The sequence below is a fragment of the Mustelus asterias genome, chromosome 15 (genome assembly GCF_964213995.1).
Source record: "Mustelus asterias chromosome 15, sMusAst1.hap1.1, whole genome shotgun sequence".
Lineage (NCBI taxonomy): Eukaryota > Metazoa > Chordata > Chondrichthyes > Carcharhiniformes > Triakidae > Mustelus > Mustelus asterias.
The window spans coordinates 251,620-275,560 of record NC_135815.1 but is presented as its reverse complement, the minus strand read 5'-3'; the positions used below and the strand labels follow the sequence as shown (position 1 = coordinate 275,560).

At 47.6% G+C, this 23,941-nt stretch overlaps 1 protein-coding gene across 1 annotated transcript in view; it reads left to right on the top strand.

Moving 5' to 3' along the window:
- The window catches only part of emilin1b (elastin microfibril interfacer 1b), a 50,659-nt gene extending 30,118 nt beyond the window's left edge, over positions 1–20,541 (top strand). The window contains exons 5-7 of the mRNA XM_078230629.1: positions 17,073–17,108; positions 19,357–19,491; positions 19,584–20,541. Coding sequence (XP_078086755.1) covers positions 17,073–17,108; positions 19,357–19,491; positions 19,584–19,912 — 500 coding nt within the window. The 3' untranslated portion in view covers positions 19,913–20,541. The remainder of the gene's footprint in view (positions 1–17,072; positions 17,109–19,356; positions 19,492–19,583) is intronic.
- Positions 20,542–23,941: the final 3,400 nt, after the last annotated feature.

The following is a 23,941-nucleotide window of genomic DNA, read 5'->3' as shown; positions in this document are numbered from 1 at the left end:
ATCCAAACCCACGACCACTTCCATCTCGAAGGACAAGGGCAGAAAATAAATGGGAACACCACCACCTGCACGTTCCCCTCCCAGCCACCCTCCTCTTAACAAATTTCCTCTTAGCCTTCTTCTCTCCAATCTGTCCTGCAGTTGAACAGCGGGATCTGGGAATACAGGTACAGAATTCCCTAAAAGTGACATCACAGGTGGATAGGGTTGTAAAGAGTGCCTTTGGTACATTGGCCTTTGTAAATCGGAGTATCAAGTATAAAAGTTGGAGTGTTATGGTAAGGTTATATAAGGCATTGGTGAGGCTGAATTTAGAGTATTGTGTACAGTTTTGGTCACCTAGTTACAGGAAGGATGTAAATAAGGTTGAAAGAGTGCAGAGAAGGTTCACAAGGATGTTGCCGGGACTTGAGAAGCTGAGTTACAGAGAGAGATTGAATAGGTTGGGACTTTATTCCCTGGAGTGTAGAAGATTGAGGGGAGATTTGATAGAGTGATAGGCCAGTTTGGTGCTTCCGGTGTGGGATGTGGGCGTTCCTGGAAACACCTGGCCTCCCGGAGGACCACATTTGTGCCAGGTGCGTGGAACTGCAGCTCCTGAGGGACCGCGTCATGGAACTGGAGCTGCAGATTGCTGACCTTAGTCTAGTCAGGGAGAAAGAGAGAATAATTGACATGAGTTATAGGGAACTAGTTACACCGGGGCATCGGGAGGAAGACACGTGGGTCACAGTTAGGAGGAGTAAAGGTCAGAAGGGTAACGTACCAGAGAGTACTCCAGTGGCTGTCTCTCATAATAGGAAGGGCTCGGCGACAGGTGTGAGAGGGGAGGGGAGTGAGCAATTAGTGGAGGGGTCACCTGTGGTTGTCCCACTCCAAAACAAGTATATTGTTTTGGATAGTGTGGAGGAGGATGACTCTCCAGGGGTAAGCCACAGTGACCAGGTCACTGGCACAGAGTCAGGCTCTGTGGCCCGGAAAGGAAAGAGAGGGGTTAGGAGAGCAATAGTGGTGGGGGATGCATCGGTTAGAGGCACGGACAGGCGATTCTGTGGGTGCGAACGGGACTCCAGGATGGTAGTCTGCCTACCTGGTGCTGGGGTAATGGATGTCTCCAAGCGGATAGGAGGCATCTTAAAAGGGGAAGATAAAGAAACGGATGTCATTGTACACATTGGTGCAAATGACGTAGATAGGAAGAGCAGGGGGATCCTACAAGAGCAATTCAAGGAGTTGGGAAATAGACTAAAAAGTAGGGCCTCCAGGGTGGCCATCTCTGGGCTGCTCCCAATGCCTCGTGCCAGTGAGGCTAAGAATAGGGAGTTAGTACAATTGAATGCTTGGCTAAAGGACTGGTCCAGGAGGGAGGGCTTCATTTTCCTAGATCAATGGGAAGTTTTCAGGAGAGGATGGCACCTGTACAAGAAGGACGAGTCACAACTAAGTTGGAAGGGCACGAATATCCTGGCTGGGAGTTTTGCTAGTGCAGTTCGGGGGGGTTTAAACTAGTATGGCAGGGGGGTGGGGATCAAAATATTAGGTCTACAAGTGTAGAGGCTGGGGACGAGCTTGGGGCTGGGACAAGGCTGGCAAAGAAGACGAGCACTCTGGGGGAGGATGACCTCACTGGGCCTGTAGGTCTGGAGTGCCTATACTTCAATGCAAGGAGCGTAGCAGGTAAGACAGATGAACTTAGGGCCTTAATGCTCACGAGGAATTTGGATGTGGTTGCGGTGACAGAGACTTGGTTGAAAGAGGGACAGGACTGGCAGCTGAATATTCCGGGGTACAAGTGTTTTAGGCGAGACAGAGGAGGGGCCAAAAGAGGTTGGGGAGTAGCAGTATTAGTTGGAGAGCATATTACAGCGGTGCAGAGGGAGGACAATTCAGAGGGGTCGTGTAACGAGTCACTCTGGGTGGAGCTTAGAAACAGGAACGGTGCAGTCACTATGTTGGGGGTATACTACAGGCCCCCCAACAGCCCAAGGGAAGTGGAAGAACGGATATGTCAGGAGATACTGGATAGGTGCAGGAAAAATAGGGTTGTTGTAGTGGGAGACTTCAATTTCCCTGGTATAGACTGGAAATCGCTGAGAGCTGGGACTCTGAATGGGGAGGAATTTGTAAAATGCGTACAGGAGGGTTCTTTGGAACAATATGTAGATAGCCCGACTAGAGAGGGGGCTATACTGGACCTAGTACTGGGGAATGAGCCTGGTCAGGTCTTCAAAGTTTTGGTAGGGGAACATGTGGCAAATAGTGACCACAATTCTGTTAGCTTTAGGATAGTGATGGAAAAGGATGAGTGGTGTCCCAAGGGTAAGGTGTTGGATTGGGGGAAGGCTAACTTTAGTGGGATTAGGCAGACATTGGCAGCTGTTGATTGGGAGAGGCTGTTTGAGGGTAAATCCACATCTGGCATGTGGGAGTCTTTTAAGGAACAGTTGTTAGGGCTGCAGGACAGGCATGTTCCTGTGAAAAAGAAGGATAGGAATGGTAGGATTCGAGAACCGTGGATAACCAGGGAAATTGAGGGACTGCTCAAAAAGAAAAGAGAGGCATATGTTAGGTTCAGGCAGCTAAGAACTGAGGGAGCTCTGGAGGAATACAAAGAAAGTAGGAAAGAACTCAAACAGGGAATTAGAAGGGCAAAAAGGGGTCACGAAATGTTCTTGGCAGACAGGATTAAGGAGAATCCCAAGGCATTTTATTCATACGTTAGGAACAAAAGGGTTGTCAGTGAAAAAATTGGATCTCTCAGGGACAAAAGTGGGGAATTATGTGTGGTGAACCATTGTTGGTTACCACCAGGAGTGCTGAGCCATGGTCTGGCCAGTACTATGAGTCTGTAGATATGTTATTGTTGGGGTTAGGGTTGGGCTGTTCTACCTGTTAATATAGTCCTATGGTACACCCCAGTTGGCTCCGCCTCCTGGGAGAGGTATAAAGGTCACTGCTCTGCCTGGTGACCCTTTAGTCTGGGATTGTATGTTGTATATAGTAGCTCTGTTATTGTTGACAATTAAAGCCTTTATTTCCCGGGTACATCCTGCCTCCCGTGTGATTTATCGCGCATCAATTTTATTGCCAACAAGTAAATTCTTTTTTTTGAAAAAAAAAACAAAAGAAAACATGGAGCAAATGCTGAAACCCGAACGGCTTACGTTGGACCCACGTGCGGCGGGAGCATCGAACACTTTCGACCACTGGTTGAAGTGTTTCCAAGATTACCTCGACGCCTCCACAGCGGTCACCGACGACGCCGACAGACTCCGGGTCCTCCACGCGAGGGTAAGCGACGCTGTATACCTAGCGATCCGTGGGGCCACCGACTACAAAGGGGCCCTCGAGCTTCTCAAAAAGCGATACAACAAACCGCCGAATGAGATCCATGCTCGACTCCTTCTAGCCACTCGACGGCGGCAGCCCGGCGAAACGACGGAACAGTACGCGTGTGAACGTCAGCAGCTCGCCAGAGCCTGCAACTGCAAGTCAGTGTCGGCAGCCCAGTACATGAGCGACTTAGTTCGAGATGCGTTCGTGGCGGGAATCAGCTCGTCGTACATCCGCCTTCGGCTGTTGGAGCAAGGTAACCTCGATCTTACTAAAACCATAGAGTTAGCTGACGCTCTAGAAACGGCCTCCAAAAGTCTGGAGATGTACCCCGACAACCACGTGGAGACATTGTGGCAGGGGCAATCGCAGACTCCACTTTATTCAGCGGGACCGAAAAACTGCGCGATTGCGTTTCCAGCCTCGGACCTGACGACGGCAGCAGCTCCAGGCGGCCCGCGGTGTTACTTCTGTGGGGGGGTGAAACACCCTCGGCAGCGATGTCCAGCTAAAGCGGTGTTGTGCTCCGCCTGTGGCAAGAAGGGACATTATTCCAAAGTATGCCGGACCAAACCTCCATCCAAAAACAGCAGTGCGGCGTGTGACTCCCCGGAGCCGGCATCCTTGTCTTCTGCGTCTTCAAGGTCTTCTACCACGTGCGATTCCAGGACGTCGCCATTCCGAACGACGGAGTCGCAAGAGACGTGCGACCTGCAGGGGCTGCAGGTTTTGGCGCCATCGTCCACGTGCGACCTGTGGGGGCAGCCATTTTGGTCGGCACCGACCGCGAATGACCAGCAGGGGTCATCATCAACCATCTCGGCTGCCTGCAGTTGCACCCACGAACCAATGGTGGCGTCGATCATCCTGGACCAGGCCAAGCCTCACAGACTCGACAAGTCCATGATGGACATACAGGTAAACAGACGCCAGATTTATTGTTTGTTTGACAGCGGGAGCACGGAGAGCTTCATTCACCCTGACACCGTGAAGCGGTGTGGTCTCCAGATTCGGACTGTCAAGCAGACAATTTCGATGGCGTCAAGGTCCCGGTCTGTCACCGTGCTAGGGAGCTGCGTGGTCAATCTGACGGTGCAGCGCACGGTTTACGAGAACTTCAGGCTCCTTGTGTTACCGCACCTTTGCACGCCGATACTCCTAGGACTAGATTTTATGGTCCACCTGAAGAGTGTAACCCTGCAGTACGATGGGCCACTCCCTCCGCTTTCAGTGGGAGATCCGCAGCCTCTAAATTGCCCAACGCGCTCCACATGTAGTCTCTCAACGCTCAGGTTTACCACACCCTCCCTATTCCAGAATCTCGTGCCAGGCTGCAAACCCATCGCAACAAAGAGCAGGCGTTACAGGATCGGATCTTCATTCGATCTGAAGTTCAGCAGCTCCTCAAGGAAGGGATCATCCAACCTAGCGCTAGTCCTTGGTGGTTAAGAATGGGAACAAACCCCGGATGGTCATAGACTATAGTCAGACCATTAACAGATACACGCAGCTGGATGCGTATCCCCTCCCGCGCATATCTGACATGGTCAACCAGATTGCGCAGTACCGGGTGTTCTCCACCATCGACTTAAAATCTGCTTACCAGCAGCTCCCCATTCGCCCAGAGGACCGACAATACACGGCTTTTGAGGCGGATGGTCGCCTGTACCATTTTTTAAGGGTTCCTTTTGGTGTCACGAATGGGGTCTTGGTCTTCCAGCGTGCTATGGACCGAATGGTGTACCAGAACAGGCTGCGGGCTACCTTCCTGAACCTGGATAACGTCACCATCTGCGGCCATGACCAGCAGGACCACAATGCCAACCTTCTTAGATTCTTACGCACTGCATCTCACCTGAATCTGACCTACAACAGGGAGAAGTGTGTATTTCGCACGCGCCGCCTAGCTATCCTCGGATACGTGGTGGAAAACGGGGTCCTTGGCCCTGATCCAGACCGTATGCATCCCCTCCTCGAACTCCCCCTGCCCACTAGCACCAAAGCACTGAGAAGATGTTTAGGCTTCTTCTCATACTATGCACAGTGAGTTCCCAATTACGCGGACAAAGCCCGTCCGCTCATCAAGTCTACCTCCTTTCCTCTCACAACAGAGGCCCGCTTAGCCTTTGCAAGAATAAAAGCCGGCATCGCGAAAGCCACGATGCACGCTATCGATGAGTCCATCCCCTTCCAGGTGGAGAGTGATGCATCTGATTTCGCCCTGGCCGCCACACTTAACCAGGCGGGCAGGCCCGTCGCCTTTTTCTCTCGCACCCTCCAAGGCCCTGAAATTCGACATTCGGTGGTGGAAAAGGAGGCCCAGGCCATTGTGGAGGCCGTTCGACATTGGCGCCATTACTTGGCGGGAAAATGGTTCACTCTGCTCATGGACCAGCGGTCCATGGCGTTTATGTTCAACAACACGTTACGGGGTAAGATCAAGAATGATAAAATTTTGAGGTGGAGAATCGAACTCTCCACCTACAATTATGATATCATGTACCGTCCAGGGAAGCTCAACGAGCCCTCGGACGCCCTGTCGCGTGGAACATGTGCTAGTGTGCAGGAGAATCGATTACAGGCTCTCCACAATTACCTCTGCCATCCGGGGGTCACTCGGCTCTTCCACTTCATAAAGGCCCGGAATCTACCCTACTCGGTGGAGGATGTCAGGTCCATAACCAGAAGCTGCCGGGTATGCGCGGAATGCAAACTGCACTTCTACCGACCTGACAGGGCACACCTCATTTAGGCCACTGGTCCTTTCGAAAGACTGAGTGTGGACTTTAAGGGCCCCCTTCCCTCGACAGATCGGAATGTGTACTTCCTCAATGTGATTGATGAGTACTCACGATTCCCTTTTGTCATTCCCTGTTCTGATATGACCGCTGCCACGGTTATCAAGGCATTACGTGATCTTTTCACCCTGTTTGGTTACCCCTGTTATATCCACAGCGATAGGGGCTCGTCGTTCATGAGCGACGACTTGAGGCAATACCTGCTCTCATATGGGATTGCCTCTAGTAGCACCACGAGCTACAACCCACGGGGTAACGGACAGGTTGAACGAGAGAATGCTACAGTCTGGAAGGCTGTCTTACTGGCGTTGAGGTCTAAAGGTCTTCCAGTCTCCCGTTGGCAAGAGGTACTCCCTGATGCGCTCCACTCCATACGCTCACTCCTGTGTACGGCAACCAACGCTACTCCTCATGAGAGAATGTTTTCATTCCCTAGGAAGTCTTCCTCTGGGACCTCATTACCATCTTGGTTGACGTACTCAGGACCTGTCCTCCTGCGGCGGCATGTTAGGACCCGCAAGTCCGACCCTTTGGTTGAACAGGTCCATCTCCTCCAACCCTCAGTATGCCTACGTGGCATATCCTGACGGGTGAGAGGACACGGTCTCGATTCGGGATCTGGCACCAGCAGGGGGCTTGGAAACTCCTGTTGCTCCCACACCCCCAGTTAGGGACCCCCCAACCATTATCTCCCCTCCTGACACGGCGCGGGCAGTATCGGGACCACCACTTAACCCTCTTACTCCCGTGTACAGCTTGCCTGAGTCCAGGAGATGGTCGCCACTTCAAGGCGTGCCCGAGTTCAGCGGATTGTCACCACCTCGTGGTCTACCGGCCCGTGAGGCACTGGAGGAGTCGCTGGACGTCGCCTTGGAGAGAACGTCACCGCGATTGCCTGAACCGGTGTCATCGCCGGTGTTGAGGAGGTCACAGCGACGGTGCGGTCCCCAGACCGTTTGAACTTATAGACAGATGAACAATTGTTCTGTGTTTTGTACCCCGCCGGCCTTTGTTTTCAAAGGAGGGGTGAATGTGGTGAACCATTGTTGGTTACCACCAGGTAGTGCTGAGCCATGGTTTGGCCAGTACTATGAGTCTGTAGATATGTTAATGTTGGGGTTAGGGTTGGGCTGTTCTACCTGTTAATATAGTCCTATGGTACACCCCAGTTGGCGCCGCCTCCTGGGAGAGGTATAAAGGTCACTGCTCTGCCTGGTGACCCTTTAGTCTGGGATTGTATATTGTATATAGTAGCTCTGATATTGTTGGCAATAAAAGCCTTTATTTCCCGGGTACATCTGCCTCCCGTGTGATTTATCGCGCATCATTATGCTTGGAGCCCAAAGAAGTAGGGGAGATCCTAAATGAATAATTTGCGTCGGTATTCACAAAGGAGAGGGATGTGTTGACTGGGAGTGTCTCGGAGGGGAGTGTTGAACCGTTGGAGAAAATCTCCATTACAAGGGAGGAAGTGTTAGGTTTGTTAGAGAATATAAAGACTGACAAATCCCCAGGGCCTGATGGAATCTATCCAAGGCTGCTCAGGGAGACGAGAGATGAAATCGCTGGGCCTCTGACGCAAATCTTTGTCTCGTCACTGGACACAGGTGAGGTCCCAGAGGATTGGAAGATAGCTAATGTGGTCCCGTTATTTAAGAAGGGTAGGAAGGATAACCCGGGTAATTATAGGCTGGTGAGCTTGACGTCCGTGGTGGGGAAGTTGTTGGAGAAAATTCTTAGAGATAGGATGTATGCGCATTTAGAAAGGAATAAACTCATTAACGATAGTCAGCATGATTTTGTTAGAGGGAGGTCATGCCTCACTAACCTGGTGGAGTTTTTTGAAGAAGTGACTAGAGTGGTTGATGAGGGAAGGGCCGTGGATGTCGTCTATATGGACTTTAGTAAAGCGTTTGACAAAGTCCCTCATGGTAGGCTGGTGCAAAAGGTTGGATCTCATGGGATAAAGGGGGAGGTGGCTAGATGGGTGGAGAACTGGCTTGGTCACAGAAGACAGAGGGTGGTAGTGGAAGGGTCTTTTTCTGGCTGGAGGCCTGTGACTAGTGGTGTTCCGCAGGGCTCTGTATTGGGACCTCTGCTGTTTGTGATTTATATAAACAATCTGGAAGAAGGTGTAACTGGGGTGATCAGTAAGTTTGCGGACGACACAAAATTGGCAGGACTTGCAGATAGTGAGGAGCATTGTCAGAAGCTATATAGATAGGATATAGATAGGCTGGAAATTTGGGCAAAGAAATGGCAGATGGAGTTCAATCCTGATACGGTAGCACAGTGGTTAGCACTGCTGCTTCACAGCTCCAGGGTCCCGGGTTCGATTCCCGGCTCGGGTCACTGTCTGTGTGGAGTTTGCACATTCTCCTTGTGTCTGCGTGGGTTTCCTCCGGGTGCTCCGGTTTCCTCCCACAGTCCAAAGATGTGCGGGTTAGGTTGATTGGCCAGGTTAAAAATTGCCCCTTAGAGTCCTGAGATGTGTAGGTTAGAGGGATTAGCAGGTAAATATGTGGGGGTAGGGCCTGGGTGGGATTGTGGTCGGTGCAGACTCGATGGGCCGAATGGCCTCCTTCTGCACTGTAGGGTTTCTATGATTTCTATGATTTCTATGATTCTTTCTATGAAATGCGAAATGATGCATTTTGGTAGAACTAATGTAGGGAGGAGCTATACGATAAATGGCAGAACCATAAAGGGCGTAGATACGCAGAGGGACCTGGGTGTGCAAGTCCACAGATCCTTGAAGGTAACGTCACAGGTGGAGAAGGTGGTGGAGAAGGCATATGGCATGCTTGCCTTTATAGGATGGGGCATAGAGTATAAAAGTTGGAGTCTGATGTTGCAGATGTATAGGACGTTGGTTCGGCCGCATCTGGAATACTGCATCCAGTTCTGGTCGCCACACTACCAGAAGGATGTGGAGGCTTTGGAGAGAGTACAGAGGAGATTTACCAGGATGTTGCCTGGTATGGAGGGGCTTAGTTATGAGGAGAGATTGGGTAAACTGGGGTTGTTCTCCCTGGAAAGACGGAGGATGAGGGGAGACTTAATAGAGGTGTATAAAATTATGAAAGGCATTGATAGGGTGAACGGTGGGAAGCTTTTCCCCAGGTCGGAGGTGACGTTCACGAGGGGTCATAGGTTCAAGGTGAAGGGGGGGAAGTTTAACATAGATATCAGAAGGACATATTTTACACAGAGGGTGGTGGGGGCCTGGAATGCGCTGCCAGGCAAGGTGGTGGAGGCGGACACACTGGGAACGTTTAAGATTTATCTAGATAGCCATATGAACGGAGTGGGAATGGAGGGATACAAAAGAATGGTCTAGTTTGGACCAGGGAGCGGCACGGGCTTGGAGGGCCGAAGGGCCTGTTCCTGTGCTGTATTGTTCTTTGTTCTTTGTTCTAGAGGTGTATAAGATTTTGAGGTTATAAGATTTCCACTGAGGCGAGTGGAGAAAAAAACCAGAGGGCATGGGTTAAGGGTGAAAGGAGAAAAGTTTAAAGGGACTATTATGGGGGGCCTCTTCACGCAGAGAGTGGTGGGAGTGTGGAAAATGCGGGGTCACTTTTAACATTTAAGAAAAACTTGGACGGCTTCATGGATGAGAGGGGTGTGGAGGGATATGGTCCAAGTGCAGGTCAGTGGGACGAGGCAAAAAATGGTTCGGCACAGACAAGAAGGGCCAAAAGGGCTGTTTCTGAGCTGTAATTTTCTATGGTTCTATAACTGAAGTTTCTCATCTCTGGAACCACTCTTCTAACCTCTTCTGCACTCTCTCCAGTGTGTTCACATCCTTCTTCCACACTGTCCTCTTCACAGTTTACAACGCTTGCAAGTTTTGTGTCATCCGCAAACTCTGAAATTGTTCCTTACATACAAAAATCTAGATTATTAAAATATATCAGGAAAAGCAAGGGTCCCAATAATGACCCCTGGGGAACCCCTATACAAACCTTTCTCAAGCCCCAAAAATATCCATTGACCATTACTCTGCTTCCTATTTTTCAGCCCATTTTGTATCCACATTGCTGCTGTCCCTTTTATTCCATGAACTATAACTTTTCTCACAAGTCTATTGTGTGGCACTATATTGACTGCCTTCTGAAAGTCCATGTACATTTGCTGATTTTATTCATTAGTCTAATTTGGGCATCTTAAATGTCCAAATTAATATGCCAAGGGTGTGGGAACCTATGTAAGGAGTCAGAGAAGGAGGGAGCAAGGACAAAAACAAAAGGTAGGAAAGGGAATAAGAAAAGTGATGGGCAGAGAAACCAAGGACAAAGTTCAAACAGGCTATTGAGAAAAATATTGGGAGACAATGTTAAAAAGACAAGCTTAAAGGCTCTGTGCTTTAATGCGCAATAAAGTGGAAGAACTAATCGCGCAGATCGATGTAAACGGGTACGATATCATTGGGATTACAGAGACATGGCTGCAGGATGACCAGGGATGGGAACTGAATGTCCCAAGGTATTCAGTATTTAGGGAGGACAGACATAAAGGAAAAGGTGGTGGAGTGGCACTGCTGGTTAAAGAGGAAATTAACACAATAGTGAGAAAGGATATTAGCTCTGACAATGTGGAGTCTGTATGGGTAGAGTTGAGAAATACCAAGGGGCAAAAAACATTAGTGGGTGTCATATATAGACCCCCAACTGCAGTGGTGATGTTGTAAATGGCATTAAACACGAAATTAGAGATGCATGTGACAAGGGAATATCGGTGCTCATGGGTGATTTTAATCTGCACATAGATTGGGCAAATCAAATTAGCCACAATGCCGTAGAGGAGGAATTCCTGGAGTGTATACGGGATGGTTTTCTTGACCAATATGTGGAGGAACCAACTAGAGAGCAGGCCATCTTAGACTGGGTACTGTGTAATGAGAAGGGAATCATTGCCAATCGAGCTGCACGAGACCCCTTGGAGATGAGTGACCATAACATGATAGAATTTTTTATCAAGATGGAGAGTGAAATAGTTGATTCGGAGACTAGGGTGCTGAATCTTAATAAAGGAAACTATGAGGATATGAGGCGTGAGTTGACCTTGATAGGTTGGGGAGAGCAACTTAAAGGAATGACAGTGGATAGGCAATGGCAAACATTCAAGAAACGCATGGGGGAACTGCAGCAACTGTTTATTCCTGTCTGGCACAAAAACAAAATGGGTAAGAGGGCCAATCCATGGCTTCCAAAGGAAATTAGAGATCCAAGGAAGGGGCATACAGATTGGCCAAGAAAAATAATAGGTCTGAGGATTGGGAGCAGTTTAGAATTCAGCGAAGAAGGACCAAGGGATTGATTAAGAAGGGGAAAATACAGTGCGGAAGTAAGCTTGCAGGGAACATAAAGACTGACGCTAAGAGTTTCTATAAATACGTGAATGGAAAGAGGTTGATGAAGACAAATGTAGGTCCCCTACAGACAGAAAGGGGGGAATGTGTAATAGGGGACAAAGAAATGGTTGAGCAACTGAATACATACTTTAGTTTTATCTTCACAAAAGATGACACAAATTAGATACCAGAAATGTTGGAGAATGCAAGATTTAGTGAGAGGGAAGAACTGACGGAGATCAACATTGGTAGGGAAAAGGTGCTGGGAAAATTGATGGGATTGAAGGTGGATAAATCCCCAGGGGCTGATAATCTACATCCCAGACTACTTAAGGAAGTGACTCTAGAAATAGTGGATGCATTGGTGGTCATCTTCCAGGATTCTATAGACTCTGGAACAATCCCTGCAGATTGGAGGGTAGCTAATGTCACTCCAATACTCAAAAAGGGAGGTAGAGAGAAAACAGGGAGTTATAGACCAGTAAGCCTAACAAAGGTAGTGGGGAAAATTCTCGAATCCATTATCAAGGACTTTATAGCAGAGCATTTAGAAAGCAGTGGCAGGATCAGACAGAATCAGCATGGATTTATGAAGGGGAAATCATGCTTGACAAATCTGTTGGAATTCTTTGAAGATGTAACTAGTAGAGTTGACAAGGGGGAGCCAGTCAATGTGGTATATTTGGACTTTGAGAAAGTGTTTGACAAAGTCCGGCATAAGAGATTATCGTGCAAGATTAAAGCACATGGGATTGGGGGAAGTGCATTGAGTTGGATAGAAAACTGGTTGGCAGAGAGGAAACAAAGAGTCGGAATGAATGAGTCTTTTTCAAATTGGCAGGCAGTAACTAGTGGGGTGCCACAGGGATCAGTGCTGGGACCCCAGCTATTCACAATATATATTAATGATTTGGATGAGGGAACAAAATGTAACATCTCAAGGTTTGCAGATGATACCAAGTTGGGTGGGAGGGTGAACTGTGACGAGGATGCAGAGGTCCTTCAGAATGATCTGGACAGATTGGGTGAGTGGGCAAATCAGTGGCAGGTGCAGTATAATTTGGATAAATGTGAGGTTATTCACTTTGGAAGCAAAAACAAGAAGGCAGATTACTACCTGAATGGCTGTGAATTGGGAGAGGGGAGTGTGCAGCGGGGACCTGGGTGTCCTTGTGCACCAGTCACTGAAGGTAAGCATGCAGGTGCAGCAGGCGGTAAAGAAGGCAAATGGGATGTTGGCCTTCATTGCGAGAGGTTTCGAGTACAGGAGCAGGGATGTGTTGTTGCAATTATACAGGGCCTTGGTGAGGCCACACCTAGAGTATTGTGTGCAGTTTTGGTCTCCTTTTCTGAGGAAGGATGTTCTTGCTCTCGAGGGAATGCAGCGAAGGTTTACCAGGCTGATTCCGGGGATGGCGGGACTGATGTATGAGAAGAGATTGACCAGGTTAGGATTGTTTTTGCTGGAGTTCAGAAGCATGAGGGGGGATCTCATAGAGACTTATAAAATTCTAACAGGAGTAGACAGAATAGATGCAGGGAGGATATTCCCAATGGTGGGGGAGTCCAGAACCAAGGGTCATAATCTGAGGATTCGGGGTAGACCATTTAGGACGGAGGTGAGGAGGCATTTCTTCACCCAAAGAGTGGTGAGCCTGTGGAATTCATTACCACAGGAAGCAGTTGAGGCCAAATCACTGAATATATTCAAGAGGTGGCTGGATATAGCACCTGAGGTGAATGGGATCAAAGGTTATGGGGAAAAGCAGGATTAGGCTACTGGGTTGGACAATCAGCCATGACCGTGGTGAATGGCGGAGCAGGCTCGAAGGGCCAAATGGCCTCCTCCAGCTCCTATCTTCTACGTTTCTATGTTATTGAGGGCCTTTTGAAAATCCAGATAAATTACATCTACTACATTACCATTGACTTTAGATTTGATTTATTATTGTCACATTTATTCGGATAGTGAAAAGTATTGAACACTGAATACAGGAATTGAGACATCTTGTTGAAGTTGTACAAGACATTGGTAAGGCCACACTTGGAATACTGTGAACAGTTCTGGTCACCCTATTATAGAAAAGATATTATTAAACTAGAAAGAGTGCAGAAAAGATTTACTCGGATGCTACTGGGACTTGATGGATTCAGTTATAAGGAGAGGTTGGATAGACTGGGACTTTTTCCTCTGGAGCGTAGGAGGCTGAGGGGTGATCTTATAAAGGTCTATAAAATAATGAGGGGCACAGATCAGCTAGATAATCAATATTTTTTCCCAAAGGTAGGGGAGTCTAAAACTAGAGGGCATAGGTTTAAGGTGAGAGGGGAGAGATACAAAAGTGTCCAGAGGGGCAATTTTTCCACACAGGGTGGTGAGTGTCTGGAACGAGCTGCCAGAGGTAGTAGTAGAGGCGGGTACAATTTTGTCTTTTAAAAAGCATTTAGACATTTACATGGGTACGATGGGTATAGAGGGATATGGGCCAAACGCGGGCAATTGGGATTAGTTTAGGGGTTTAAAAAAAAGGGCGGCATGGACAAGTTGGGCCGAAGGGCCTGTTTCCATGCTGTAAACCTCTATGACTTTATAACCTCTATTGTTTCTTGTGCACTATCTAGACAAAACATACCGTTCATGGAGTACATGGGGAGAAGGAAAGGAGAGGGTGCAGAATATAGTGTTACAGTCATTGCTAGGGTATAGAGAAAGATCAGCTTAATATAAGTAGGTCCATTCAAAAATCTGATGGCAGCAGGGAAGAAGCTGTTCTTGAGTCAGTTGGTGACCTCAGACTTTTGTATCTTTTTCCCAATGGAAGAAGGTGGAAGAGAGAATGTCTGGGTTTCATGGGGTCCTTGATTATGCCGGCTGCTTCTCCGAGGCTGTGGGAAGTGTAGACAGAATCAATGGATGAGAGGCTTTTTACTTGACGGACTGGGCTATGTTCACAACCTTTTGTAGTTTCTATCATTACCTGTGGTATTATTCTAACCCTTAATAGTCATATTTCCATCACAGCCGTAGGTTTTTTATTGTTATGCCTGTAAAATATTTTATTTTGTACTTGAATTGTTTGTGTGTTCTCTCCAGTGACTGAGAGTGGAGGAGTGTTCCCATAAGAGAACACTCCCAAGTATTTTAGCCCTCCTTTCTCCCAAGATGTAAGGAGGGCTAAAAGGTATCATGAAAAGTCATTGGCCAGCAGGATTAAGGAAAATCCCAAGGCTTTTTATACATATATAAAGAGCAAGAGGGTAGCCAGGAAGAAGATTGGCCCACTCAAGGACAGGGGAGGGAATATATGCGTGGAGCCAGTGGAAATGGGTGAGGTATTAAATGAGTACTTTGCGTCAGTATTCACCAAAGAGAAGGACTTGGTGGATGATGAGTCTGGGAAAGGATGTGTAGATAGTTTGGGTCATGTTGAGATCAAAAAGGAGTAGGTATTGGGGTTCTTGAGAAACATTAAGGTAGACAAGTCCCCGGGGCCTGATGGGATATACCCCAGAATACTGAGAGAGGCAAGGGAGGAAATTGCTGCGGCCTTGAAAGAAATTTTTGTATCCTCACTGGCAACTGGGGAGGTCCCAGAGAATAGCCAATGTTGTTCCTTTGTTTAAAAAGGTTAGCAAGAATAATCCAGGTAATTACAGGCCGGTGAGCCTTATGTCAGTGGGAGGGAAATTATTGAAGAGGATTCTTCGAGACAGGATTTACTCCCACTTGGAAATAAGTGAACGTATTAGTGAGAGGCAACATGGTTTTGTGAAGGGGAGATTGTGCCTCACTAAATTAATCGAGTTTTTCGAGGAAGTGACGAAGATGATTGATGAGGTAGGGCAGTGGATGTTGTCTACATGGACTTCAGTAAGGCCTTTGACAAGGTCCCTCATGGCAGACTGGTACAGAAGGTGAAGTCATATGGAATCAGAGGTGAGCTGGCAAGGTGGATACAGAACTGGCTGAGTCATAGAAAGAAGTCTCACAACACCAGATTAAAGTCCAACGGGTTTATTTGCTACCAAATAAACCTGTTGGACTTTAACCTGGTGTTGTGAGACTTCTTACTGTGTTCACCCCAGTCCAACGCCGGCATCTCCATATCATGTCAGTAATAGAAGACAGAGGGTAGCAGTGGAAGAGTGCGTTTCTGAATGGAGGGCTGGACAAGTGCCATTCCTTAGGGATTAGTGCTGGGACCTTTGCTTTTTGTAATATATATAAATGATTTGGAGGAAAATGTAACTGGTTTGATTAATAAGTTTGCGGACGACACAAAGGTTGGTGGATTTGCGGATAGTGATGAGGACCGTCAGAGGATACAGCAGGATATAGATCAGTTGGAGACTTGGGTGGAGAGATGGCAGATGGAGTTTAATCCGGACAAATGTGAGGTCAGGCATTTTGGAAGGTCTAATACAGATAGGAAATATACAGTAAATGGCAGAACCCTTGAGAGTATTGATGGGCAAAGGGATCTGGGTGTACAGGTACACAGGTCACTGAAAGTGGCAAAGCAGATGGAGGAGGTAGTCAAGAAGGCATACGGCATACTTGCCTTCATCGGCCGGGACATTGAGTTTAAAAATTGGCAAGTCATGTTGCAGATTTATAGAACTTTAGTTAGGCCGCACTTGGAATATAGTGTTCAATTCTGGTCGCAACACTACTAGAAGGATGTGGAGGCTTTGGAGAGGGTACAGAAAAGATTGACTGGGATGTTGCCTGGTATGGAGGGCATTAGCTATGAGGAGAGGTTGGAAAAACTTGATTTGTTCTCACTGGAACGACGGAGGTTGAGGGGAGACCTAATAGAAGTCTACAAGATTATGAGGGGCATGGACAGAATGGATAGTCAGAAGCTTTTTCCCAGGATGGAAAAGTCAATTACTAGGGGGCATAGGTTTAAGGTGCGAGGGGCAAGGTTTAAGGAGCTGTACGAGGCAAGTCTTTTTACACAGAGGGTGGTGGGTGCCTGGAACTTGTTGCCGGGGGAGGTAGTGGAAGCGGATACGATAGTGAGTTTTAAGGGGCATCTGAACAAATACATGAATAGGATGGGAATAGAGGGATATGGTCTCCGGAAGGGTAGGGGGTTTTAGTTGAGTCGGGCAGCGTGGTCGGTGCAGGCTTGGAGGGCTGAAGGGCCTGTTCCTATGCTGTAATTTTCTTTGTTCTTTGTATAAGCAATGTGAAGACAGTTTGCACAAAAACTCACACTTTTCTCATGCCATGACTGCGAATGAATCCAGTTGTCACCTTCTCGCATATGCACACTCAGTGCTGCCACCATTGTTGTTCCAATCTGATTATGTGTGTTGATGGTGGGAAGCAAATTAAAGAGCTCAGCCACTTGAGCCTGGCTCCTAGAACAGGGGGATGGTGTCACGAGTGTGGGGGAGGGGGTGACAATAAGGGTTTATGGGGCAGTAGGTCAACCATTGCTAGGTTGGTATCTAATTAATTGGTTTTATTGGTTTAATAATAGATCAATGGTTTAACTGATTTCCTTGTTTCAATGATGAGCAGCAAGAAAGAAGAATCCAAATCTGGTTCTTCATTATGTTCTTGTCCTTTCTAGGAATTGAAGGACCCCCTGGACCCCCTGGACCACAAGGTAGGGCATGCCCATTTTTACCAATTGTTTCCCTGTTCTTTCCCACCATGCCAACCTTCCAGACTATTCCATCTGCATCCCTGAAATACTTAGTCAGTGGCACAGTGGTATTAGAACATAGAACATAGAACATTACAGCGCAGAACAGGCCCTTCGGCCCACGATGTTGCACCGACCAGTTAAAAAAAAAACTGTGACCCTCCAACCTAAACCAATTTCTTTTCGTCCATGAACCTATCTACGGATCTCTTAAACGCCCCCAAACTAGGCGCATTTACAACTGATGCTGGCAGGGCATTCCAATCCCTCACCACCCTCTGGGTAAAGAACCTACCCCTGACATCGGTTCTATAACTACCCCCCCTCAATTTAAAGCCATGCCCCCTCGTGCTGGATTTCTCCATCAGAGGAAAAAGGCTATCACTATCCACCCTATCTAAACCTCTAATCATCTTATATGTTTCAATAAGATCCCCTCTTAGCCGCCGCCTTTCCAGCGAAAACAATCCCAAATCCCTCAGCCTCTCCTCATAGGATTTCCCCTCCATACCAGGCAACATCCTGGTAAACCTCCTCTGCACCCTCTCCAAAGCCTCCACATCCTTCCTGTAATGTGGGGACCAGAACTGCACACAGTACTCCAAGTGCGGCCGCACCAGAGTTGTGTACAGTTGCAACATAACGCTACGACTCCTAAATTCAATCCCCCTACCAATAAACGCCAAGACACCATATGCCTTCTTAACAACCTTATCTACTTGATTCCCAACTTTCAGGGATCTATGCACACATACACCTAGATCCCTCTGCTCCTCCACACTATTCAAAGTCCTCCCGTTAGCCCTATACTCAACACATCTGTTATTCCTACCAAAGTGAATTACCTCACACTTCTCCGCATTAAACTCCATCCGCCACCTCTCGGCCCAACTTTGCAACCTGTCTAAGTCTTCCTGCAAACTACGACACCCTTCCTCACTGTCTACCACACCACCGACTTTGGTGTCATCAGCAAATTTGCTAATCCACCCAACTATACCCTCATCCAGATCATTAATAAATATTACAAACAGCAGTGGCCCCAAAACAGATCCCTGAGGTACACCACTTGTAACCGCACTCCATGATGAATATTTACTATCAACCACCACCCTCTGTTTCCTATCCGCTAGCCAATTCCTGATCCACTGATATTGTCACTGGGCTAGTAATCCAGTGACCCAGAAGAAGCACTGAGGATCTGGGTTAAAATCCCACCACCACAGGTGGTGGAATTTGAATTCAATTAAAAATATCTAGAATTAAGAGTCAACTGATGACCATGAAACCATTGTCGATTGTCTGAAAAACGCATCTGGTTCATTAACGTCCTTTAGGGAAGGAAATCTGCCATTCTTACCTGGTCTGACCTACATGTGACTCCAGAGCCACAGCCAATGTAGTTGGCTCTTAACTGCCCTCTGAAATGGAGGGAGAGAAACGAGAAAGAGCTATCAATCTGTCAATCCTTTCCGTGTCCGGGCCGGTTGCAGCTTTATAGAACCTTAGTTAGGCTGCACTTGGAATATAGTGTTCAATTTTGGTCGCCACACTACCAGAAGGATGTGGAGGCTTTGGAGAGGGTACAGAAAAGATTTACCAGGATATTGCCTGGTATGGAGGGCATTAGCTATGAGGAGAGGTTGGAGAAAGTTGGTTTGTTCTCATTGGAACGACGGAGGTTGAGGGGCGACCTGATAGAAGTCTACAAGATTATGAGAGGCATGGACAGAGTGGATAGTCAGAAGCTTTTTCCCAGGGTGGAAGAGTCAATTACTAGGGGGCATAGGTTTAAGGTGTGAGGGGCAAGGTTTAAAGAAGATTTACGAGGCAGATTTTTTACACAGTGAGTAGTGGGTGCCTGGAACGCGTTGCCGGGAGAGATAGTGGAAGCGGATACGGTAGTGACTTTTAAGAGGCGTCTTGACAAATATATGAATAGGACGGGAATAGAGTGATATGGTCTCCGGAAGTGTAGGGGGTTTTAGTTCAGTAGGGCAGCATGGTTGGTGCAGGCTTGGAGGGCCAAAGGGCCTGTTCCTGTGCTGCAATGTTCTTTGTTCTTTGAGTTAGGGATGGGCAATAAATACTGGCCCAGCCACACTCACATCCCATAAAGTGAAATTAAAAAATAATTCACCCCCCTTGTTTCCTGAGTGCTGGGCTTTATTCAGGCTATTTTGATCTCTGATATGTTTGATTCTCTCAGGTCCCGCGGGTGAAGATGCCTTCATTGAACGGATCTCATTCTCTGCGGCCCTCACCACTCCTCAACTCAATCCTGGAACCATACTGTTTGATAACGTGCTGGTGAACGAAGGAAGCCATTATAATCCAAGCACAGGTGAGGCCTGAGTACTCCTCCTAGACCACTGCTGAACGTCTGACCTGTGTCTCTCATATTCTAACCTTCTGAGCACTCTCTCCTGTTTACAGGTATCTTTACCGTTCCGTATGATGGCCGATACTTCATTAGTGCAATTCTGACCGGACATCGCAACCAGCGGATTGAAGCTGTTCTCGCCAAGTCTAACACAGGGCTGGCAAGGATTGACTCAGGGGGTTTCCAACCGGAGGGGCTGGAGAACAGGCCTGTGGTGGGGGCTCAACCTATCTCAGGATCGCTAGGAATCTTTAATATCATCTTACCTCTCCGCCAAGGAGACACAGTGTGCATCGACCTGGTGACGGGCAAACTGGCCCATTCGGACGAACCCTTGACAGTTTTTAATGGGGTTCTTTTATATGAAGATGAGGACATTTAATGAGTTGTTTCCCTGTGGCCTGCCTTTTGTTTGGGGGGGGAGGGAGGGGGGAGCAGTATTTAAACAGCAATATATTCAGAGCTCTTTCACACCAAGTTGGAGATTGAGAGCCTTATCTCCACACCACTGCTGAATTATTTAACAGAAAGCAAGATTTGTAGCAATCTCCAACACCAACTGATGCTGTGTGGAGAGGACTTGATAACCTCTATTTTATCTTTTCAAAATGACTAGCATTTAATTAAAGATCTATTTGTCTACAATGCAGAAAAGACTCCGGGATCAGCTGCTTGTTTGGGGGGAGTTTAGTATCTGTGATGAAAGGGAAGGATTCCATAACTGCAAAGGAACAGAGTCTCTCTTGTTGAAAACAAACCGTTCTGAGGCGGTTGGTTATAAATCAAATGCCCACGTTTTTACTGCTGGGATTGTCTCATTTTATTCACAAAGAACAAAGAACAGTACAGCACAGGAAACGGGCCCTTCGGCCCTCCAAGCCTGTGCCGCTCCTTGGTCCAACTAGACCAATCGTTTGTATCCCTCCATTCCCAGGCTGCTCATGTGACTATCCAGGTAAGTCTTAAACGATGTCAGCGTGTCTGCCTCCACCATCCTACTTGGCAGCGCATTCCAGGCCCCCACCACCCTCTGTGTAAAAAACATCCCTCTAATAGAACATAGAACATAGAACATGACAGCGCAGTACAGGCCCTTTGGCCCTCGATGTTGCGCCAACCAGTGAAACCAATCTAAAGCCCATCTAACCTACACTATTCCAATATCATCCATATGTTTATCCAATAACCATTTGAATGCTCTTAATGTTGACGAGTCCACTACTGCTGCAGGCAGGGCATTCCATGCCCGTATTACTCTCTGAGTAAAGAACCTACCTCTAACATCTGCCCTATATCTCTCACCCCTCAATTTAAAGCTATGTCCCCTCGTGCTAGCCATCACCATCCGAGGAAAAAAGCTCTCTCACTATCCACCCTATCTAATCCTCTGATCATCTTGTATGCCTCTATTAAGTCACCTCTTAACCTTTCTCTCTAACGAAAACAACCTCAAGCCCCTCAGCCTTTCCTCATATGAATTTCCCACCATACCAGGCAACATCCTGGTAAATCTCCTCTGCACCCTTTCCAACACTTCCACATCTTTCCTATAATGCGGCGACCAGAACTGTACGCAATACTCCAAGTGCAGCCGCACCAGAGTTTTGTACAATTGCAGCATGACCTCCTGGCTCCGAAACTCAATCCCTCTACCAATAAAAGCTAACACACCATACGCCTTCTTAACAACCCTATTAACCTGGGTGCCAACTTTCAGGGATCTATGCACATGGACACCCAGATCCCCCTGTTCATCCACACTACCAAGTATCTTACCATTAGCCCAGTACTCTGTATTCCTGTTACTCCTTCCAAAGTGAATCACCTCACACTTTTCCGCATTAAACTCCATTTGCCACCTCTCAGCCCAGCTCTGCAGCTTATCTACGTCCCTCTGTAACCTGCCACTTCCCTCCGCACTGTCTACAACTCCACCGACTTTAGTGTCATCCGCAAATTTACTAATCGATCCTTCCACACCCTCATCCAGTTCATTAATAAAAATGACAAACAGCAGTGGCCCCAAAACAGATCCTTGCGGTACACCACTAGTAACTGAACTCCAGGATGAATGTTTTCCATCAACCACCACCCTCTGTTTTCTTACAGCTGGCCAATTCCTGATCCAAACCACTAAATCACCCTCAATCCCATGTGTCCGTATTTTCTGCAAAAGCTTACCATGGGGAACCTTATCAAACGCTTTGCTGAAATCCATATACACCACATCAACCGCTTTACCCTCATCCACCTCTTTGGTCACCTTCTCAAAGAACTCAATAAGGTTTGTGAGGCACGACCTACCCATCACAAAACCGTGCTGGCTATCCCTAATCAAATTATTCCTTTCCAGGTGATTATAAATCCTATCTCTTATAATCCTTTCCAATACTTTGCCCACAACAGAAGTAAGGCTCACCGGTCTATAATTACCAGGGTTGTCCCTACTCCCCTTCTTGAACAAGGGGACAACATTTGCTATCCTCCAGTCTTCTGGCACTGTTCCTGTAGACAATGATGACACAAAGATCAAGGCCAAAGGCTCTGCAATCTCCTCTCTAGCCTCCCAGAGAATCCTAGGATAAATCCCTTCCGGCCCAGGGGACTTATCTATTTTTACCCTTTCCAGAATTGCTAACACCTCCTCCTTATGAACATCAATCCCATCCAGTCCAACAGTCTGCATCTCAGTACTCCCCTCGACAACACTGTCCCTCTCCAGTGTGAATACCGATGAAAAATATTCATTTGGTGCCTCACCTATCTCTTCAGACTCCACGCACAACTTCCCACTACTGTCCTTGACTGGCCCTAATCTTACCCTAGTCATTCTTTTACTCCTGACATACCTATAGAAAGCTTTAGGGTTTTCCTTGATCCTACCTGCCAAAGACTTCTCATGTCCTCTCCTGGCTCTTCTTAACTCTTTCTTTAGGTCCTTCCTGGCTAACTTGTAACTCTCAAGCGCCCTAACTGAGCCTTCACGTCTCATCTTTACATAAGTCTCCTTCTTCCTCTTCACAAGAGATTCAACCTCCTTAGTAAAGCACGGTTCCCTCACACGACTGCTTCCTCCCTGCCTGACAGGTACATATTTATCAAGGACACGTAGTAGCTGTTCCTTGAACAAGTTCCACATTACAATTGTGACCATCCCCTGCAGTTTCCTTCCCCAACCTATGCCAGCTAAATCTCGCCTAATCACATCATAATTTCCTTTCCCCCAGCTATAACTCTTGCCCTTTGGTATATACCAATCCTTTTCCATAGCTAAGGTAAACGTAATCGAATTGTGGTCACTGTCACCAAAGTGCTCACCTACCTCCAAATCTAACACCTGGCCTGGTTCATTCCTAGTACCAAATCCAATGTACAAAGAACAATACAGCACAGGAACAGGCCCTTCGGCCCTCCAAGCCCGTGCCGCTCCCTGGTCCAAACTGGACCATTCTTTTGTACCCCTCCATTCCCACTCCGTTCATATGACTATCTAGATAAGTCTTAAACGTTCCCAGTGTGTCCGCCTTCATCACCCTGCCTGGCAGCGCATTCCAGGCCCCCACCACCCTCTGTGTAAAATATGTCCTTCTGATATCTGTGTTAAACCTCCCCCCCTTCACCTTGAACCTATGACCCCTCGTGAACGTCACCACCGGCCTGGGGAAAAGCTTCCCACTGTTCACCCTATCTATGCCTTTCATAATTTTATACACCTCTATTAAGTCTCCCCTCATCCTCCGTCTTTCCAGGGAGAACAACCCCAGTTTACCCAATCTCTCCTCATAACTAAGCCCCTCCATACCAGGCAACATCCTGGTAAACCTCCTCTGTACTCTCTCCAAAGCCTCCACGTCCTTCTGGTAGTGTGGCGACCAGAACTGGACGCAGTATTCCAAATGTGGCCGAACCAACGTTCTATACATCTGCAACATCAGACCCCAACTTTTATACTCTATGCCCCGTCCTATAAAGGCAAGCATGCCATATGCCTTCTTCACCACCTTCTCCACCTGTGACGTCACCTTCAAAGATCTGTGGACTTGCACACCCAGGTCCCTCTGCGTATCTACACCCTTTATGGTTCTGCCATTTATCGTGTAGCTCCTCCCTACATTATTTCTACCGAAATGCATCACTTCGCATTCATCAGGATTGAACTCCATCTGCCATTTCATTGCCCAAATTTCCAGCCTATCTATATCCTATCTATATAGCTTCTGACAATGCTCCTCACTATCTGCAAGTCCTGCCAATTTTGTGTCGTCCGCAAACTTACTGATCACCCCAGTTACACCTTCTTCCAGATCGTTTATATAAATCATAAACAGCAGAGGTCCCAATACAGAACCCTGCGGAACACCACTAGTCACAGGCCTCCAGCCGGAAAAAGACCCTTCCACTACCACCCTCT